The sequence below is a fragment of the Microtus ochrogaster genome, linkage group LG2 (assembly GCF_000317375.1).
Source record: "Microtus ochrogaster isolate Prairie Vole_2 linkage group LG2, MicOch1.0, whole genome shotgun sequence".
Taxonomy (NCBI): Eukaryota; Metazoa; Chordata; class Mammalia; order Rodentia; family Cricetidae; genus Microtus; species Microtus ochrogaster.
The window spans coordinates 42,198,370-42,220,501 of record NC_022028.1 but is presented as its reverse complement, the minus strand read 5'-3'; the positions used below and the strand labels follow the sequence as shown (position 1 = coordinate 42,220,501).

The following is a 22,132-nucleotide window of genomic DNA, read 5'->3' as shown; positions in this document are numbered from 1 at the left end:
AAAGTGATAAAACCAAGAGCTAGCGGTGGCAGGAAATTGCCAGCAACCTAATTCTCTTGGGTTCCACAGTAATTCAGAGGCTGCAGAGCTGGAGAATTAGCTCAGCCAATAACAGTGCTTTCTGCTCTTCCAGAGGACCTAACACTTAAATTGGACAGCTCAAACCCACCTTTAAGTCTAGTCCTAGGGCAGCTAACTTCCTTTTCTAGTTTCCCCATACAAATAAAAATCTTAATAAAAAAATCAAAACAGACAGAGAGTGATGAGTGGGGCATGCCTAGACAGAACGGAAGAGAATAGGTTCCGAGCAAGCTTGTAGTCCTATTACATAGGCTGAGGCACCACCTCCTCAGCTTGTTTGACAGGTAGATCTACCCAGGGAAATGTACCAACCCACGCGTACCATCTTTAAGTTATAGACAAGTTTGCAAGCTTTCCGGAGGAATCCATCAGCCTCCTTCATATGAAACTGACTGAGTCACTGGTTACACCTGTCTCCCTTCAATAGATTTGAAGTTGGCACATAAAGCGATGTTTATATATTTAATATTCTGTGCGTGTCCATCCACTGGAGGGAACATGCCAACCAGCGCCTTTAGAGGTGGAAGTTCTTTGGGAGCCAAGAAACTATTAGAGATTTTAGAATGCTGTTGAATCCACACATATTTTTCAGAGGTCTTATACACATTGCAGCACATTTATCAAGGCATATCTGAAGGTGCCAAGGTGTTTCTAATAATAAACATGAGCACGTGAAGCAAATGCATTTGCAGCATGCTGGAGGTAGAAAATGCAATTGCAGCATGCTGGAGGTAGAAAATGCAGTTGCAGCATGCTAGAGGTAGAAAATGCAATTGCGGCATGCTGGAGGTAGAAAATGGATTCGCGGCATGCTGGAGGTAGAAAATACAATTGCAGCATGCTGAAGGTAGAAAATGCAATTGCAGCATGCTGGAGGTAGGGCAGAGATAACATAAGCTGGCGTGGTGCTTCTGTGCCCTGGTGAGATGAACTCGTCTGGCGTGATAAGTTTGGAAGAAATTAATCTCTGTAAAGAGGCATCTACTAAGACTTAAAGGAGATGCATTTTTTTATTTTAAATGTACATCTATTTATTAGTATTTATTTACTCTGTGTGGTTGGGCACATGCTGTGCATTATGCCTTGGGGTGTGTTTGGAGGTCAGAGGGCACCGTTCAGAATTCTCTTCTCTCCTCCTCCCATGTGGGTCCCAGAACTCAGGTCATCAGGCTTGGTGGTATGCACCTTTACCCTCGGAGCCATCTTGATGGCCCTGGGAGCGTAATCCTTAACCTGTGTAAAGCACACAATTCTCCTCTAAAATCTGTGGTTTTGTGGTGGAAAGAGGCAAACACAAACAGAGAGTGCCGTGACCCGCACACCAGGCCTCTCAGAGCACCTCCAGCACTTCCTGAGGAGGAGGACAGGGGCAGGTGAACAGCAGCATCCCAGCCCAGTGGGGAATAAAGGCTGAGCTGTAACTTAGCTCTACACTAGTGCTGCTTGCAGAGAAGAGCCTGAAGGAGCCAGCCAAGGGACACGGATAAGGAATGGCACATGTTGGGAGACGAGGAGGAAGATGTGGGCTTGCAGGAGACCATCCCAGGGGAAAAGGTGGCAAGGGGCTTCTCTAGTAGAATTGTGGTCACGTGTACATGCCTGCAGCTCAATGAGAACAAGGCAGAAACCAAACAAGTTGGTAGAACATAGAGGAGAATGAAATGCCCCAAGGCAGAGGTGCCTGGAGCATCCCCAGGTGCCACCGCCAACCGCGGGACACCTCTGTGACGAGGAACCATTGATCTTTTCAGATGCTGTCACTGAGACCCCTCCCTCATGTTTTCAGGCTATATTTTAGGCTAATTCTTAGGTGGCTCCCAGACACAATGAGGCAAGAATAGAGTGCAACTTTCCAGATGTTTCTTGGCTGGGGGTGGGGGTTGAAGAGGAACAAGAAAAGAACAGGAAACTCTTCATAGAAGAAGTACCGTAGGCAGTCTTCTCATCCCATACTGCCCTTGGCTCTCGCTTATTTTGGAAACTGTACTAAAGACAAAGACAAGTGTCTGTGGATGTTTGAAAGAATTCCACGTGCCGCTCCGGGTAGCCGTGAGCACAGAACCTTCGCCATCCATCTTTATTCTGATCAAACCTGCCCTTGCATGATTCTTATCCCATCCATCAGCAGATCTCATTCAGTTTCACTGGGGATCTCGGTGTTCAGAGAACAACCATGTTGGAAAATATTCAGAGAAAACAGCACAGCCAACCCCAGGCAATAAAGTTGAACAAAGTGAGCAAAAAGCTACGCCCCTGAGAAAGCTGGACCGCCGTCATCCTTAACATGTTAAGGTCTCAGGTTTGAAAAGGATGCTGGCAGCCCTGCGTCTGGAAAATTGAAGGCTCTGAATTAAGTGCATTTTCTTTTAAATTAGGAGTTTGTAATAGGGGTGAGTAGTGCCCTCTGAATTCTCAAGTTTGAGGATTTTAGCCACACTATAGATGTTTATGATGGGAAATATACAAGGGCCAGGAGCAAAAGTTACACCTATGATTCTGATACTTGGAAGTAATCACTATGAATGTAGTTGTTTTCCTTCCTAGATGTATATGTCCCTGAAAAGAAATAACACACTAAATCCTTATTAATGGTTCCAGATTACTCGAGACATTTCATACCAGTATGTATAACTTAACTTCATGAAGAATATGAGAGACTTTGCTATATGTACAGTTGGATAAAGCATATTTTTCTTGATTTTATCACCACAGTGATTAAGGTTGAGTTTTATTTATGCTTACATAATTGCCATCTTCCCATTGAACTTTTTTTTCATATTCTTCATCCATTTTCCTATGGAATCATTAGTGCTTTTTGTCTTGATTTGTCAAAGTTCTGTGAATTAAAGAAAGATGATTTTCTTTTTAGAAGTGAGAGGGATGACTTCTTATTCATTTTTTGGATCTTCTGTGGAGGTTTTTGTTTTTGTTTTTTTTGGTTTTGTGTTCTCAGAAGAAGAAAGCTTGTAAGGACAGCTTTTACAGTTCCCATTGTTGAGGTACTGAACAGAGTGTTTGGACAAGCGCTCGGTGAAGCTGTTTGTGCTTCAAGGACCGTTTCCAATTGTCCTCCCTCAAAGACACACATCTCCGAAGACTGAGGGGTTAAGGCCCAACTCCCCCTTGGCAGAGTGGGTGACCCCATGGCCCAGAGGAACAAGCAGGCCCCCGGGAGGGAGGGACTGGGGATTGTTTTCAGAATGTGTATTTGTGGTAGAAAAGAAACAAAATGAAACAGCTACTTAGCTAGTTTGTAGACCGTGGGACTAGTGGAAAAAGAAAGGAAAAAAAAAAAACAAAACCTAGGCACTTTTTAAATGATAGTTTTCCTGAAAGCCCATTTACCTCATTTTAGACATTTTAAAATTTGACGCACGTTTTCAAGTTTCTTGCGATCAACAAGGAAGCTTGGAACACAGACTTGAACATACAGGCAAGGAACCTGTTCTGAACTACCCCTTACAATAACATCTGGAACGTTCTCACCAGACAGCACAGAAGTGACCTTCAGGGTCAAGGCCAGTGCCTGGCTGCCTGGGTTTTCAGCTTTTCGTCTTCAGTCGTTGTCCTTGATTGTGACTTGAAAGTTTGCAGAACTCGGCAGTTCTGTTCCCAGACTGCTTCCAATAGACCAGACAGAAAGAGGTTGTGTGTCTCGTGTGTGTGTGTGTGTGTGTGTGTGTGTGTGTGTGTGTGTGTGTGTGTAGCTAAGGTGTCACGTGTTTGTTCACGAGACTTGCTGGCCTCCTCTGTGTGTGTCCCCTTACCCTGTAGTGACAGCCAGCAGTTGTGTATCAGATGTTTTGGGAAGAGTCCCAGCTGTTGTTGACAGACGCATTCTTCCTCGGCCGTGGATGACAGTGCTGTGGCTTCAGACCACAGGCAGGACCCCTGGGGCCTGCCATGTACAGGATGACTTGTGTTCCTTGGAGCAAGTGAAGATTGGTCGTTCTGGCTCTAGCATCTGCCTGCATAACTTGCTCTTATCTCAGCAGTTTCCTGAGGAGGCTTTTTTCCTGGCTTAGGCCCCCGTCCCCTCTTCATTTGTGAGAAGGACCTCTGAGGTCAGACTAGGATTCCGTTGCGTTCTAGAGGGACAATATTTAGTCTGGCTGTCTTTGCTATACCCCGACCTGGGTGCCAGGTAATTGCAATGCTTTTTAACACATCACGTGAAATGGCTTGGGCATTGTCCCCCACCCCATCCTTACACCCACATCCGTGAATGTCCCCTGTGCTGTGACATCATCGTGACCCTTGTGCAGACTCCCCATTCTGATGTTTCCAGATTTCCTCGCCTCCTTCTTCCCAGAATCCTCTTCCTTATCTCTGGAATAGAGAAGAGCTGTTGCAAAAGCCGAGCTGGGCTGTGTTTCTAGCTCCCTGCTCCTCTGCAGCTTTGGCTGTGTTGAACACCTGTCTCCCACCTGCACGGCTCCTCTGAGGTTAGTTCATGCCGCCGTGAATAGGAGGGTTCATGTGATAAGTCCCCTCCCCGCCCCCTCCCCGCCGTAATTCCGTTCTCACTCTGTGGGGACATCTGCTGCTGATCGTTTCTTCTGCTGTGCCCTGATTCTGCTTCATATTTTGTTTGCATTCTCTTGTTCTTTTCTGAGTTTACGTCTGGGTTTCCCTGAGTCTCTATAACTCCATTTTGGAATAAATAGACTGCTTTGTTAAGTCACTCAGGACTCCTGGTGGAGAAGAGGCACGTGCGACCTCTGGTTACCTCTCTTTCTCATACCCTCCCCCTTTCTCCTGAGGTAGTGAGGTCAATGGAGAAATTATTATGGATTGGTATTTTCATATTTCCAAATCTTAATTGCTATGTTGAGAAGCTGGTGTTTCATCTACAAAAGGCCTTACTCGCCTTCTAGTTACCTGTGCGTCTCCCTAGGCTCCTAGATCCTTCTGTCTGAGTGAAAAGGGGCCCGTAGGCCTCCACCTTGGCCTTGTGGATATACCCCTGCCATCTCCTTTTGTCTCGCTAAAGCCTTGCCACAGTTTAGGTGCTGGGGACACCTGTCTCTAAGCAGAGCTGAACAGTTGAGTGGACAGATGTCTCAGGGCTGTTCCTTGTGTTCTCTCTTGTGGGTCCGTGTGTCACCAACATGTCACAGATACAGTTTCTTTGTTGAGTTTGAGCATCATTCTTCCAAATACAGCCTTGATAGGAGCCTGGGACGGGCCTCTGCGGCATCCACACGGATTGTGGGTACCAGTGGGAGCCTTATTCCCATGAAAACTAGGGTTTTGTATTTAAAGTGTATTTGATTTCATACAATTTGCTTTTGCTGTCTCGTTGGCTACTAAGGGGGTAATTTTTTCTGTTTTAAACCAAGGTAGGCAACAAGGGCCATACCTTACCTGAGCATCGTGTTAAGAGGACCCCTACTGTAGAACACTGTAGGTGATTTGTGCCTCCTTATGCCAGGTGTGTCATCTGACACGTCTGTGCCGCTCACCAACGTTTCGCCTCAGATGCGGGGTCTGGCCCTTCCCGTCCCCTCCACAATATGCTCTTCTCACATCCTAGCTCCGTTTATTGGGCTTCCTGTTGGGAAAGAACATTATTCGACTGATTCTAGAATCTGTACTACCGGCTGCAGAACAAGTGTGGTATGCATTGTTTTGTGTGGAGTGCACGCTTCTTTTTTATTCTTGCAGAATCATCTGTAGTCGGGGCTAATCAATCAACTTAGTTTTTTTTTTTTCTTGTTGATAAAAGTGAGCTACTGCTAAGGTCCTCAGTTCATGTAAAGCTTTTGTTTAAAAAGCAAGTGCCCTGCTTGGTTGTTTGTCAACTTAGCACAAGCTAGAGCTGTCTGAGAGAAGGGGATGTCAGTTGAGAAAATGCTTCTCTAAGATCAGCCTATCTGCAAGCCTGTAGTGCATTTTCTTGATAATGATTGACATGAGAGGATCCAGCTCACTGTGGATGGTGCCACCCCTCATCCTGGGTTCCATAAGAAAGCAGACTAAGCAGGCCATGAGGAGCAGAACCGATAAGCAGCACCCGTCCATGCTCTCTGCATCACCCCCTCCCTTGAGTTCCTGCCCTGACTTCCCTCAGTGACGGACTTAAACTACAAGCTGAAGTAAACATCTCCGGTTGCTGTTGTTGGTGTGTTATATCACTGCAAGTCTGTCTCTGAGGACTCTAGAGGGAAACTGACCTGTTCCACAGTAAATATGGGCAGCTGCCAGTCACCCTCAAGTTGCGTTCACTTCTGCTACTCACCAGAGTGGCTTGCCAACCTAAAGGAAAAGTGATCAGCTCAGCAAAAGGGTCAGTAGTATCTCAGCTGGGTCTAGGTTCAAGGAAAAGTGTGAAGTCAAATCCTGTCAGCCCATGAAATGTAATACGTTTGTTTTGTGCCTATCAAAGCACGTTGTCGGGAAATACTAGTGGGGCAAGCTCCGCTTTCCATCAACTTTGATACAAGATCACACGTTAGTGAATATAGCCGAAGAGAAGGCCCAGCTGTGGCCTGGGAAGCCAGCTGTTGATCCACACCAGCTGTTCATCCATAGCAGCTATACCGCCAAGCTGTTCTCCCTCCCTCAGCTGGGGCGGGGGGCCCTGTGCCAACACCTTAGCATCTGTGTTCTTGGAAGTACCTTAGAGGCTAGATAACCAAATAGAACAGGACAACCCCAAAGTGCAAAACAGAGATATCGGGTTGGTTTTGGTTATTTTAAGAACATTATGTGGTCCAGGGGTGAGAAGTCTGTATGGCTTCTGTACAAGACCCTAGGTCAGTTCCAGGCAACTGTGTCAGAGACCCAAGATGCCCCGTAAGTCCAGCTCCAGGGGGATTCAGGGCCTCCCTGCCACTCACATGTGCCATTCATTCACATGCCACACACACACAATTAATAATAAAAGTAACCTTTTTATTTAAAGTAACTTGTAATAGACATCTTAAAAGCATTATAGTGTTACTCCACACGAAAGCAATGTTGACTCTCAAGGAAGCTTAGCAGCGGTCTGAAGCTGTTCTTTTCCTCTCGCTGTCCCTGAAACTCCTGACGGTAGCTTAACGGAGGCATGATTTGTTTCCAGTCCTTGGTTCCTTCACCTCACACGCTTGAGCAGAAGAACATGATGGCAGGAGCGTGCGTGTGTGTGTATGCGTTTGTGTATGTGTATGCATGTGTGTGTGTATATGTATGTGTGTGTATTTGTGTGCATGTGTGTTTGCAGGGGACAGCTGTTCATGTCACCATGGGTTGGAAGCAGAGAGTTTACAGAAAGGGGCCAGAGGTAATATTTTCCAGACGGCTCAAACCCCGTGATCTCTTTGATCCACTTAGCAAACGTTTCACAAACTCCCAGACAGCTCCACCAACTGGGGAGCAGCAGCATTAAACAAACAACAAAACAAACCGGGGGCCAGGGGACCTTTCAGATTCAAAGCATAGTACCACATTTTCTGCGTTCACCCTCCCTCTCTCCCCCTTCTCTCTACCTTTTTGCCACCTCATCCCCCACTTTCCCCTCCCTTTTCCCTTCACCTCTTCTCTCTCCCAACAGTCTTTCAGAGAGTCTCAGTGACTTTTCCATTATCACAGAGCTAGTTCACGGCTACCTTGGGATTGACTAGGGAGTCCACATATTGTCCTCACCATTTGCGAAGAGTCTGAGCTGACTGCAGAGTCAAGACTTGAGAAGTGGGATAGTCTGTGTTTGGTATTCAGGCTCTTCTGTGCCTTCTCTCTGTGGTCAGTCCACGCCCTTTTGAGACCTAGGGCTTTCTTTTCTTTTCTTTTTTTTTTTTTGAGCCGTCATTATATATTTATTTTTGGACAAAAATTCTTAAGTTTAAGACCACAGCCTTGCTGGGAAGTTGTGGCGCACGCCTTTAATCCCAGAACTCAGGAGGCAGAGGCAGACAGATCTCAGTGAGTTTGAGGCCAGTCTGGTGTACACAGTGAGTTGTTCCATAACAGTCTCCAAAGCTATGAGAAACCCTGTACCCCCCCCCACCACCACCAAAAGGCTGTAGCCTTGTTTATGTGGATTCCCCATATTTGGAAACTTGGCTATGATCACACAACCCAGAATGCACCCAATCTCTTATCCACCTATTTGGGACCTTAAATCTGAAATGCTTTGAAATCCAGGTCTCCTTGAATGTGCTTCATACAGAAAGCACAAAGCTCTTATAGCTGACCCGGTATGATGGTTACACTCCAAGACAGGCACGCGAAAGCAGCACAGACAAGCTGCTTCTTACTCTGCATCTGGGGAGCACATGAAGCCCATGAAGTTTGCGCTTAAATTTGCTCCCGTGCCTCAGTCATCTCATCAGATGGGGCTGCAGATGCCCAAATCTGAAGAAGAGATGCAAACACTCGCAGTTCCAAGTGCTTCAGGTAAACAACATCGGTATCAGTTACTTCACTGCTGCTGTGACAGAACATGGCAGACAGAAGCCACGTAGAGAGGGAAGAGTTGCTTTTGGCCGATGGTTCCAGTCGGGGGGAAGAGTCCACAATGGCAAGGAAGCTATGACCAGAGCAGAGCAGGAAACTGAGCAATCACATCTTCAACCATAAACACGGAGTGAAAAAGAGTGGCCTGGAAGCAGGGTGAGGCTCTGAGTCCTCAAAGCCCATCCCTGGTGACATACTTCCTCCTGCAAGGCTGGAACGCAAAATTCCAAAAGTTTTGAAGCCAAAACAGTGCCACCTACTGGGGATCAGGGGTTAAATTCTGTGAGCCTGTGGGGGACATTTCTGATTCTAACCACCGTAATACTCCACTTTTAAAAAGCCATCATGCTTCAAGTAACCACATTAACTGCTGTGGATGGCAATGTACTTCACGCTGACCACTTCTGACAGTCCAGCGCCTTCTCCTGTGCCTCTACCCCCCTCCCCACGTTGACTAGACAGTGACAGAGTTCAGACAGATTTGAGAAGTTATACCTGAAACAAAAGTGAAAAGACATCAGAGCCAGGAGAAAGCAAATTCCTCACACTGATCTCGTCTTCATGAGTTTAAGGCTGGATGGATGCCTTGGTAGAATGTACCAGCACCTCCTACTTTCAGACCAGGATGTGGGATCTAAAAGGATGACCTTTATTTGGGGTGTTGTGCATGAAAGTGATGGGCTCAGCCAGACAAGCAGTTGCCTGTCTGTCACTAACAGAACAGACAGTGAATAAAAGACTGAAGTTTGGGGCGCAGTGGGGGTGGGGTGATGCGGAACCCAAGAGCATCTTCTTAAAACCACTGCAAAGCTTCACATACACTTTGTGGAGTGTCTCAGCTCTCCACAATGCTTACTGAAAAACACATTCGCGGTGTTCTCCCAAAAATCATCACTGACTTATCAAACTTACATATGGAAGCCATGAGTACATTCCTGTGGAAAGTGTTGAGCTCTGCAGACCAGGACCCATTTTCTTTTCTCTGCTGTGGCATTCACACAGCACAGCTACAGTCCTCTAGTGAGGGATGGTTGCTGTCTCGTCTCCTCTCTTCCGCAGGAAGTGACACCCCTGAAAGACAGGAGCCAATGGGGGGTGTTGGAATAGGAAAATCAATGCCCTTGGATATTCAGATTAGGCCTGATCAGAATAGTCAAAGCCAGAATTATTTTGGGGAAGCCCAGAGCAAATGGTCTCCTTGGAAATCAAGTGTCCAAGTCTATGGCCCCTGTGTGGACATTTTCTACAGGAGAGAGCTGTCAGTCTGTTCAACAGCACTGTAGGTATGGACGACTTGCTTGGTTTTGCAACATCCATGGAGTTGGGTATCAAAGGACCACTTTCCAACAAGAGCAGGGGCTCAGTAACAGGACATTGGAGATGATTGGAGACTGCACAGATATGGCTAAGTTGAATAATAATTCACTTTCTGACCACTAGATGGTGGTCATTCACTTCAAAAATTTGCTATTGAGGCTTTTTTTTTTTTCCTTTTGCTTACAGTTCTGTTGTTGGAAAGAGGGTAGACAACCAAATTATCCTTAAACTGAGAGTCCCTGGTCCTTGCCTGGTGCAGGGGTATGAGAATTATAATGTGGTTATTCAGCCTGCGAAGTAACGGGTTTATACATTAATATACCGCCCTCTGACTTTCTCCCCCCCATGTGTGTGTGTCTAAAATTAATTTATATTCTGCAGAATCATTTTGTCACATGTATTGGACCAGTATATAGCGATTACAACGAATATTCTTGTGGTTTTATCTGGTTTTCATTGTGGATTTAAGAATTCTCTGGATAAGCCAGTAGCACACATACTGAGAAAGAACATGGCACATACATGTTCTGAGGAACATCAGGTTCTCCAGGCCTGGTGGTTGTTGGGTTTTCAAGTATTGCGGCAGAAACAGGAAGCAAAGCGGAGGACCCTTGAGACTGGAATCTGAATGCATTCCAGAGGTTGCCTCATATAGGCATCCTAAGGGAAGTGTGTGAAGTTAGCTAGCAGATACAGAGAAAAAGGCAAGCTGGGCCTGTGCAGGAGGCTTTGGGGGAATGGGCAGTGAGGATAGCTGGGATGAGATAGGGTTCTCTCCTAGCTCCTGTGTGCCTGCATTTAGGCCCCTTAGACTTGGAACATATGGAAGACATTTTTGAAAGTTTTGAGCAACCTTAAAGCCATTGCAAGTGTCCGAGTTGGGATTAAAAGACAGGATAAGGAGAGACTTGGAAGAAGAGCAGCAGCGAAGGGGCTGGTTCCCTGAGGTTCAGCTGCAAGTGTCACCCCAGGGGCCAAGGTACCCCCAGACTCCGCATTCCCCCAGACTCCGCATTCCAAAGCTGCAGGATGTTGTCTGCGGCGATCTCATATCCAGGTTGGGTAGACTTGAGAACATGGGCTTCTCCTTTCCGTTCGTCCCTGGCCTCTCCCTGGTGTTGACCAGTTGCACCTCAAAAAGTGGGATGTGTTTGGTGGAATTGAATTTGACCTACAGGGTAGGATGGCAATGGAGGAACTCCGGATAAATATGAAATATTCCCGAGTGGACTTTGTGGTTCTGTAAACGTTGACGTGTGAGGATATTTTCTATAATAAATCACCACAGTTTAAATTGTGGATCTAGTGTTGGAAGACATTGTATTATAGGACCAGGTCTGAGTCCTATAAAGAACCACCCTGGTTTTCTAGGGCAAGGTACAGATGTTGTATTCCCTGTTTAAAAAACCAATCAAACTTCCAACCACTGTAAATAAAAAAAAAAAAAAAAACCAATAATCAAACAAAGGAAAAAAAACGTCACAAAGCTATAGCTTGTATTAAACAAATTGCTGTCTTATCTTTAGAACGGGACCAGGACTATAGCAAGAGCTTAATTCACAAGACAAATTCATAGATATCTTATTTCACAATGGCATGATTTGCTTGTTTTGCAAAAAAAAAAAAAAAAAAGTTAAATTGCTCATCCAGTTTTCAGAAGAGGAAGAAAACACAGCCACAAATGCACAGTTTGAGTCCTTTCCTGTGATTATGATTGCAGTGATGATCACACACATTCAATGCAGTGAATACTGGGTTTATTGTGCCATGTTTTCCATTGCGGCCGTGGTCTTAAAGCGGGGAGTTTAGGGAGGTGTGAAAGTCTCACGCAAGCCTTCCTTCCTTTTCATTCCAGATCCCCACATCAAGGTGTCTGGCAAGAAAGATGACGTAAAAGCCGCCAAAGAAATGATCATGTCTGTCTTAGACACAAAAGTAAGTGAACAGAGGGCTCTCGACTGCAAGGACCCTCCATGCTGGTACCCAGGAACCGTGTGGCAAAGGGAAAACCAGCAAAAAGAAATATGGACGGTTTGAACAGGCACTCGTGATCCTGCTGGGGGGAAGGAAGGCAGAGAAGGTGCTTAGTTTAAAGGGTTTCTATCATGTCAGGTAATTGACAAATGTATGTGTAGAGATTATATGTGACTGCATGTACATATGTACCATCTTCAGAAAGATACATTGGTCCACGTTAGTACAGGGTAACTAACAGAGATGCCAGAAATGATCACATGTGCTCTTCTGAAGTCATAGGAGTCGTCCCTCCCCCCCCCCCATGTGTGTGCATGTGTGTGCTCATGCCCGGCCTAGATGTTTGATCCACAGCAAATATATACAAAAGCAACCATGACCAAAGCTGAACACCTGTACGCATACACTCGTTTGTGATGCTGTTTCTCTCAGCACACAGAAGTCTGAAGCCCTTGCTGTATGCCAGGCACTTTGGATCCTACAAACAGTCATTTGTTTTATCCTGAAAGGAACTCGCTACAGTGATGTCAAATAATTTGGCTAGCATTCCAAAGCTGGTAACTGGGGAGGTGGTTCAAATCCTGACTGCGATTAATTCCTCCCCCCCTCCCCCCCCATACTATTTCGTAGTTTGCAGAACTATTTCTGATCTTACCATCCTGTGTTTTGTTTCTGGGTTTGTTTTTGTTCTCTATCTTTTTTTTTTTAATTTTAAGAATCATTTACCCAGCAATTATTAAATATTTTAGTATTTGTTTCTCCCCCAGGAAGGGGGACATTTTCTTGTACTTCCAGGGCGAAGGTGAAAGAAGTTAAGCTTAAAGATAAAAATATTTTGGGCACAAGTCAAAAATTGATGGTTTCAGGAGGTTTTTAAAATGACTGCTATTTTAACATCTTCAGTCTTTCTGTTCAGGAATGCCTTTAATGGTCTTGACGACTCAAAAAGATTTTACATCGGTCCCGCTAGCATTACATTAAATTCCCCGGATGCCAGTTTGACACCATCACCTTTCTCTTCCCCATGCCTTGGGATTTTACACTTTCAGTGATGTGACTGAGCTTCTGTGTGGGGTTCACTGACTCAAACCTTCGCTGCCGGAGTCCGTACCTTAAAGTTCTTCTCTACTTTTCCCTTCTGCTGGAATAAGGGGTGGACACATAAGCTTGGGTAGCAATGTAGCACCTTCTGTGTAGGGGGCAAGGTAGTATGTGTTATCAATGCTTGTGTGACCTCAGTGGGGGCTTTATTTTTAGTTATGGTTCCCCAACATCATAGTTCCACCATTCAACATTGCATCTTTAGTCATGTGATCACATGTTCACCTTCCTTTTGTTATTTGAACTGTTTCATGAATAATGCCTTGAAAAGAAAAAAAAAACTGAATTAATTCGTTTTTGTAACTGACTATATTTAATTTTCTGAAAACGTGTTGTGGTTAAAAAAAATTTGTCACCTTCTTCTGGTGAATTTATCACGAAACGAGATTTCTCCTTAATGAGGAAGCTGAAGGAGATTTGTTAGGTCGAGACTATCCTGTCGAGAAATCTGTAGCTTCCCCCAGAGTCCATCTCTGTTCATGCATAAGTGCCATAAGGGCAGAGTGTTTGGCGCTGTTAACGCATCAGGAACCAACCCTGCTTCTGCACAGAGCAACCGCGTCACGCTGAAGATGGACGTCTCGCACACAGAGCACTCGCACGTCATCGGCAAAGGCGGCAACAACATCAAAAAGGTGATGGAGGAGACGGGCTGCCACATCCACTTTCCCGATTCCAACAGGAACAACCAGGCGGAGAAAAGCAACCAGGTGACCCGTCTCCCCACACCCTTGAGTTTCAGTAGGCAAATCCTTTCTGAGAGATGAGGGGATGAGGGCAAAGAGCAGCCAGGGTCATCTACAGATGGCAGGCATTGTGGGTGGCGCGCTCTTTGCGCCCCTGGAGACTGAGGTACTTTGCTGCTATAGATCTATGGTTCTCTGCTTACCCTCTACATAGTAGAAACCGGGGGTGGGGTAAGACCTGAGAGAATCTGTCAGGCTTGCCTCGCCCCAGGAGCCCTGTCCAGTGTGTGGGTTCTGTCCTCACAGTGGAGGAAGTGGCCCTCCAGGTCACCTCTCTCTGAGAGCCAGTGCCTAGGTGCCCTATGTCCTCACACTGGTGGGATTACAGCTGTTGGCTTAGACATACTCCCGGAGGCGACTTCCCTTTAGAAGTCATGGGTTCACAGGCAAGCACTTCCGGTCCTTGAAGGCTGCACGCTACTGCTGTGTTATTTAGATATGTTCTCTCTTGTCGGTTAATCTCATAATGGGAGTCTGTCAGCTCTGAGGGTGAACCAGGGAGTGACGTTGTGCTGGCGCATCTCTGAGGCCAGGTAGAAAGCCTTGCTTAAAGGCACAGGCATTATAAATACCTGATGGTGGCTGTGACACGCTGTGAGGCCCAGGTATCTATGAACAGAGCAGGAGAGGCAGACACTAAAGCTGAGATTATCTACCAGCTTGTGCGGATGAAGAAGGCCGATGGCTAAGAGCCCAATGCATCCATGTCATTGCTGTTAACACCTAATTGGCACAAAGAGACTTTAAACAAAGGGAGGAAAGTGCTGTGGACAAAAATAATGTTAACAGCGTTAGCATGGTTTCCTTGGAGCTGCTGGCTGTGTCTAAGTCCAAGTGGTAACGTAGATCAATGGCCTTGAGGGTCTCTAGGGCCTCATTAAAATCAAATGTGCCTTCGATGCAACTAGGTTCTGCCGAGGTTTATTTGTCATGAGCCCCTGTGCTCTTGTATTGAGTAGGAAGGGTGTGGCTGCCTAGGAAGGCCGATGCGGGCTTGAATGGTAGAGTAAGCCTTGTTCCCTTATTTTACAGGTGTCTATAGCAGGACAGCCAGCAGGAGTAGAATCTGCCCGGGCGAGGATTCGGGTAACTTTACTAATCTCTGCGATTGTTCTTGCATGCCCATCACATTTACATGGCGAGGGGGCTGAAATAGCATTATTTACCATTTGGTAACCAAGTCCCATTTTCAGTAAGCAGGAGACACTGGGTCAGGGTGCCTTCATGAGCACGCTGACCTCTATTAGCTGGTCTCGGTGGGAGGCATTCTGAGTCAGTATTTAGACCACATCATCCTAAGTTTATTTATATAAATGCTTCTCAATTGGAGACTTTCTGGAAGTGTTCGGCTTTCGCCTGGCTCAGTGTCCGAGTGCCACAGGCCAAAGGCTTCTTCCACTAGGAACCACTGGATCTCAGCCCTTGCATGAAGACAGTTCATGTCTCAGAACCCATCTTTAGAAAAGAGCAAAGGGACTGGATGCCCGCACCCCCCCCCCACACACAGACCCCATTCCTCACAGACTCCCCACGTCACTGTCGCTTTGGTTCTCTTAGGAGCTGCTTCCTTTGGTGCTGATGTTTGAGTTACCGATTGCTGGAATTCTCCAACCGGTCCCGGATCCCAACGCCCCCTCCATCCAGCGCATCTCACAGACGTACAGCATTTCCGTGTCATTTAAGCAGAGGTCTCGAATGTATGGTGCTACTGTCATAGTGCGGGGGTCTCAGAATAACACAGATGCTGTGAAGGTGGGTGACTTAAAGTCGTGCAGAAACACACAACATGCAAGTGTCTTTCTTTCCTTTGTTCTTCCTATGCTGATCTTAAATGCACGATTCTCCTGCCTCAGACTCCCAGGCTGCTGGGATTATAGATAGACATATGCTACCACATCCAGCACAAGTTTTATGCTTGTGATTAGCAGACTCATTGGTTTCCAGAATTTTCCTTTGTGCTACTTATGGGCCCCATAGAACACGCTACCGGCGTCCTCATAGTTTTTGGAGGTGCCACTGGAACATTGCCTATGTGGGCCGGGCGGTTGTATTTGATGGGATTGCTACGCTCCTCCCACAGTCTGCCCTTCTCTGCTAGGAAGGAACAGCCGTGCTATTGGAACACCTTGCGGGAAGCTTGGCATCTGCCATCCCCGTGAGCACACAACTGGACATTGCCGCCCAGCATCACCTCTTCATGATGGGCCGGAACGGGAGCAACGTCAAACATATCATGCAAAGGACAGGGGCGCAGATCCACTTTCCTGACCCCGGCAACCCACAGAAGAAATCCACCGTCTACCTCCAGGGCACCATCGAGTCTGTCTGCCTGGCAAGGCAATATCTCATGGTAAGGCTGCTCCCGTTAGCTTTGTGATGCTCTCCTTGAACTTCTTGGCCTACCACGGGGTTTCCACCCTGACTCTGCAAACCTGCTATTTAAGAAAGCAGTTTTGAGGTCCAGCCAAACAGGAAACGTTCCTGGTCAAAGGGAGTAGGCCGGAGACTAAGGGCCATTGTGCCCCCACAGGCTCCACTCCATCGCATAGGGAAGCAATTTTCTATATTTTTCTTAGCTTAGACTAAACACAGACGAGATTTGAGTAGAAGGCGACTGTTTGCATCTGACATGGGGTACTGGTGTGTAGTTTGAACCTTAAACAGAAAACTAAAAATACTGTTTAAAGGTCATCTTCAAAGACTGAGGGGATGGATGGCTCAGTTGGCAGCCACGTGTCCGTAATCCCAGGACTGGAGAAACAGGCACAAGTAGATTCCTGCGGATGGATTGGCCGTCAGGATGCAGTGACAGAAGTCAGTCTCCCCAGAAGTCACTGGACAAGGAAGGGCGCGTGATCTGAACCTCAGTGTGGTGGAGAATGTTTTTGCTAATATACTAAAGTCAGACACTGAAGGATTTTTCCAAAGTAAAAGTTAGGTGTAGCCTAACCTATGACATCCAGATTCACTAAAGAGGCACAGTCTCAATAATAATAATAATAATAATTATAATAATAATAATTGCTGATCAGACAGTATAGCCTAATCTGTGAGATCCAGGTTTATTAAAGAGGCATAGTTTCAGTAATAATAATAATAATAATAAATTTCTGGTTAGACAGTATAGCCTAATTTATGATCCAGGTTCATTAAAGAGACATGGTCTCATTATTATTATTATTATTATTATTATTATTTATTATTTGGAGAGCAGCCAATAAAGGAAAACACCTGCCTTCCTTGACCTTTGGCCATCACATATGCCCACACATACATAAAAACTTGCCTTTGGTGATCTGGAACATTTGTATATTTAATAAATGCCCTATATAAATAAAAAAAAATACTATTTCACTAATGAATTTGAATGCTACGAAAAGAAAAAGCATCAGTTCCATCATTCAGAAACACTCCCGTTTACGGCATGTCTCTCCTCCCCGTGTTTATTTGAAACCCTGGCGTGTGTGGGTTGGTGTGTAGTAACAGCAGACAGCCTTATTGCTGGGCTGGCAGAGACTCTCAGAAACAGATTGCCCTCACATTCGACACGCGGCCCTCGGTGACATTTGCGTCCGCAAGCATCCAGCGTGACCTATTAACTTGCAGAATTCATCTCTTTATAGAGCCGAAAACCCAGATTCGTATTGTTGATTCCACCCCCTGACAGATGACACTGCTTATACTCCATCGTACCAATATGAGATTTACTAATTCTCTTTTTGTGAAGGTTGGTTTTCACAGCCATGTTTGGTTGTCTCATCATTAATGCGTGAGCCGTGGGACGTATCTACAGACAGGAACCCCCACGGCTACCCTTCATCGTATCTTCTTTTCCAAGGGCTTTAGATGCTGTTTCTAAGCTCAGGATGCTGGAAAAAGTTCACAGATTCATATTCCTACTCTGACCACACCTGCCAAAAGTATAAATGTATTTTGAAAGGCACTATTATCCAATATTGAAAAAAAAGGGAAAAGGAAATTCAAAGGTTTTAACAACTTTTTTTTTTTCCTATCTATACAAAAGTCACTTTTGTCAGTGAAGGGGCACAACCTGCTCCATTTTGATTCCAGTGTGTTCAGTGTTGTCTAATACATGTGAACGAAATCCAGCAACCAAGGACTTGAGCTGAGCAGCATTCCATGCAGGAGGAAGAGAAGTTTTGTGGCTCCTGGCTGTAGACAAGGAGGGCTAGGAAGAAACAAGCATAGAAAGCCAAAGCTAGCTTCTGCAGCGAAAAAAGTATCGAAGGCCGGGGCAGTGGTTCACTGCTCAGGCTGGGAAGGGGCTAGCTACAGCTCAAGCTTCCTTAGAAGGAGCAGTTGAGAAACCTCAAGTGATGCATAGACTCCATCTGAAGGACATTGAGAGTTGGCGCTAACCTGGAAGTAGACAGATCCAGGCCATGCAGGTCTGTGGTGGCCAAAGTGGAGGTTGTTAAACAGCAGTTGAGTTCTCGTTCAGGATGCAATAGCATGGCTCCCCATAAGTCACTGAGCAAGGAAGGGCACACAATCTGAACCCTGGAGTGGGGAAGAATGCTTTCGTATCACTGCTAATATAACTGAAATCAGACAGTGAAGGATTTTTCCAAAGTAAACATCAGACTAAAAAAATTAATAAATTCGGGCCGGGCGGTGGTGGCGCACGCCTTTAATCCCAGCACTCGGGAGGCAGAGGCAGGTGGATCTCTGTGAGTTCGAGACCAGCCTGGTCTACAGAACTAGTTCCAGGACAGGCTCCAAAGCCACAGAGAAACCCTGTCTCGAAAAACCAAAAAAAAAAAAAAATTAATAAATTCATGACAAACCCTTGAGCTTAATATACATAATTTCATATGCATATTAGAACATAATTTCAGTCTCCCGGGGAGTCTCCTCCTGCCCCTCACCTTGGTCCCACACCATCCATCCTTGTTGGGAAGACGTTAATCTTATTTAGTTTTAATATCCAACAGTGGATGCTTTATAGGCAAGCTTGGGTGCCAGGTACTACGATGACCGACTCCTGACATTTCTGCTGTCTTTCCTAGGGGTGTCTTCCTCTTGTGCTGATGTTTGATATGAAGGAAGAAATTGAAGTGGACCCACAGTTCATCGCACAGCTGATGGAGCAGCTAGATGTCTTTATCAGTATTAAACCAAAGCCCAAACAGCCAAGCAAGGTTGGTTTGGCATCTCTGCCCAGGGAGGCATCTCCAATGCCATTATCTTTGGTTGTTCATTTATGGGAACTAATTTCTAATATGCATGTTTGCATATTATATGTTTGGTTATAACAGTATACATTTGTAACGGTGTCCTCAATGATCTTTCATCATTTTATCCATATGTTTATGTTTTTTTGGAGTTCTAGTAACCATTATTTTTCTAAAAAATGCATGAGAAAAAAAAAAGTCTTTTTTTTTTCTTACTTCATGATTTTAGCAGGAAACCAGCCAAACCAATCAGTAACTAGGCTAATGAAATGAAGACTGTTCTCAGAAAACGATGCACAAATGGCTAGCAAACGTAAACATGTTTGGCCTCAGTAGCCATCAGAGAAATACAAATTTAAGTTACATCAACATACCATTTCACCCAGTCAGAGCAGCAGTCAGCCAGAAAATGATGAAAGCAGACGCTGGTGGGGAAGTGGACAGAAGGGAGTGCTTTCACGCTGACGGTGGGAATACATAAACTAGTCCTGCCATCCTGGAAGTAGATACAGAAGCTCATCGGAAAGCCAAACTAGCCCTACCATATGAATGAGATGTACCACTCCTGGGTGTTCCTCAGAAGGATGCTCAATTTGCAGTCAGCTACCTGTAGACTTTATTTAATTGCTAGGGAATAGCGAAGGCGACTTATGTGCTGTGTATGTGTGTGTATGTGTGCACGTATGTTTATATATGTGTGCATGTGTTTGTGTGTACTAATTCAAATCAACCTGTGGAACATTTCCATAACTCACTGTGTGCTGGCCGCGCTGTGCTAGCCTAGCAGAACAGTTAGCTGCCTTTTCTGTCCTGTTTTTTTTTTTTTTTCTTTCTTAAAGGACCACAAGTAATGAAAGGGCTCAGTCTCTTTAGCGCTTTCCCTGCCCCAGGCTGTAGAGACTTGGTGATTCCATGGACAGTAGATGCACAGCGAGAGAAATCACATATTCATTGCCGGCAAGAAGGCGAGGAGAGAGGAGCGTCCAGACATTAATACTGTGGAAATTGTTGCAGCCTCTTCGCAGGGCATCCTGGGACCCTGTGATCGCACCGGTGGCTGTCTCTGTCAGCCACTGTGTGACTGCTGTGTGGGCTGATCAGGGAGGGCCGATAGAATGGAAACTCCCAGACCGGAATGACATCTTAGGTGGCACTGTTCACATGCTGATATTTTCTTAATCACGAAGCCTTGGCTGATGTGGGGGTTGGGGACACCCCAAATTCACCACCAGGAAGGAAAGTAGGATTAGGAACTCACCTAGGGAGATGTTAGCAAACTCACAGAGAATGCCTTTGTTCCAGGTCATAACTATGACAATGGTATATTATTCCTGATTTTTTTCCTAATATTTAAAAACTTAAAGGATTTATAAACTGTAACTGTGGGAAGTTTTGAAGTTTGTGGAATGCTTTGAAGAAAAGAATTCCAAACAGCTGCATTTTTTAACTTTTTTTTCATTAAATGCTAGTTTTTATTGCTTTATAGAGTCTAGTGAACCTCATTTGGCACTATACACTTTGGCATTACAGAAACGTAGACTCGTTGCTTTAGTACCCTGTAGTGTATCATTGGGTGAAAACAAACCAGGAAATGTCTTAATGTATTTGGGCTGCTGTAGCAACGCCACCGATCAGGCAGCCATAGATGATGGAAGTCGGAAATCAAGGAGGCTAGTAAGCACAAGATTCAGGCTGGACCAGATTGGGTGTCCGGTTAGGACCTGGGTCCCCATTAGCTTGTGGTGCTGTTTCACATAGAAAGGCTTTCTTTCTCTCTCCCTCCTCTTTCTGATTCTATTCATTTTGTGTGAACACACATGTGTTCACGTGTGTGTGTGCACACATGTATGCATCTGAATATGTATGTGCATGTGCATATGGATGTGTGCATGCATGCATATATGCATGTGTGTGTCCACATCCACATGTGGAATCCAGAGAAGGATGCGCAGATGGTCTTCTTTCTACCACATGACTCTGGGGTCAGAGATTTATAAATCTGCCTAACTTTCCATTCTAACATTTTTAAACCATAGATGCCATCTTTTGTGTGGAATGGTGTGTGTGTGAGTGTGTGTGTGTATGTGTGTACGTGTATCATATGTGATTTCTACATGAGTATATGTAATATTGTGTGTGCAACTGGGGGGCAACAACCACACCTCCTTTCAGAGAGAACCTTAAAAGAAAAGCTATCCCCAATTCAGGGTAAGATGGAGTGAGTTCAGAGTTTGAGACTAGGCCATTGGTTTTGGACATTATGAAGCCTCACCGGCTTGACTAATGTAACTTCAGTCACCGTCACAATCAGACTGAGAGAAAAGCTTGTCCATACAAAGACAGAAGCAAGACGAATTCCAAGAGCTCAGGAGAAAACGAGCATCTGTCAGGCTGGACAGCCTGTCAATGGCTGGATTCTGACTACCACTTCAACTGCTTTCTGAGTCAGATTTTCCTTACTGCCTCTGTGTGTGTGTATGTGTGTGTGTGTGTGTGTGTGTGTGTGTGTGTACTTATATATGCTTAGAAATTTAGTAATATATATTATGTAGAATAGAATTATATATGTATATATGGCATATATACACAGGCAGTAAGGAAATACACATCATAAGATTTGCCATAGATGTTGTCTGAGGGTGGGGGTGCCTGGAGGTGTGTTAGCTAACCATCAGACCATATATGCTAAAAATAAGCTACTGTTACCATGCAGTCTGTATGTGGTAATGGGTTTCATTTGGCTTCTGCAGGTCTTGGGGGATAAGGGGGTGGGCTTTAGTATGAAGCCTGGAGGCTGTGTAATAGGACAGGGCTTTGACACCAAGAATTTACTAAATCCCCAAGTGTCTCTGGATAGGAATCCCCACCTCTAAAGATTGGATGGGAATTGGAATCTGTGAGCTGCCTGCTACCGTGCACACACACATAGTAAGCAGGTGAATGCTGCCTGCAACAGTGCACACAAACATAGCAAGTGTGTGCTGCCTACAAAAGCGTTCACACATACACAGTAGGTAGGTGCTGCCTGCAACAGTGCACACACACACACACACACCCCACACACAGACAGCAGGTGAATGCTGCCTGCAACAGTGCACACACACATAGCAAGTGTGTGCTGCCTGCAAAAGCGTGCACACATACACAGTAGGTAGGTGCTGCCTGCAACAGTGCACACACACATACACCCCCCCACACACACACAGACAGCAGGTGAATGTACAACAGTGTACACACACAGAGAGCGGGGGGTGCTGCCTGCAACAGTGCACACACACA

The 22,132-nt window shown here is 45.5% G+C and overlaps 1 protein-coding gene and 1 long non-coding RNA gene across 4 annotated transcripts in view; one reads left to right on the top strand and one right to left on the bottom strand.

Moving 5' to 3' along the window:
• Positions 1 to 22,132, top strand: part of Bicc1 (BicC family RNA binding protein 1) — a 215,422-nt gene that overhangs the window by 169,007 nt on the left and 24,283 nt on the right. For all 3 annotated transcript variants that reach the window (XM_026785806.1, XM_013351239.2, XM_026785807.1), the window contains exons 4-9: positions 11,693 to 11,772; positions 13,464 to 13,622; positions 14,691 to 14,744; positions 15,216 to 15,410; positions 15,757 to 16,008; positions 18,689 to 18,820. In XM_026785806.1, coding sequence (XP_026641607.1) covers positions 11,693 to 11,772; positions 13,464 to 13,622; positions 14,691 to 14,744; positions 15,216 to 15,410; positions 15,757 to 16,008; positions 18,689 to 18,820 — 872 coding nt within the window. The remainder of the gene's footprint in view (positions 1 to 11,692; positions 11,773 to 13,463; positions 13,623 to 14,690; positions 14,745 to 15,215; positions 15,411 to 15,756; positions 16,009 to 18,688; positions 18,821 to 22,132) is intronic.
• Positions 8,612 to 22,132, bottom strand: part of LOC113457576 — a 124,213-nt gene continuing 110,692 nt past the window's right edge. The window contains exon 6 of the long non-coding RNA XR_003378118.1: positions 8,612 to 9,591. This is a non-coding gene — a long non-coding RNA (uncharacterized LOC113457576). The remainder of the gene's footprint in view (positions 9,592 to 22,132) is intronic.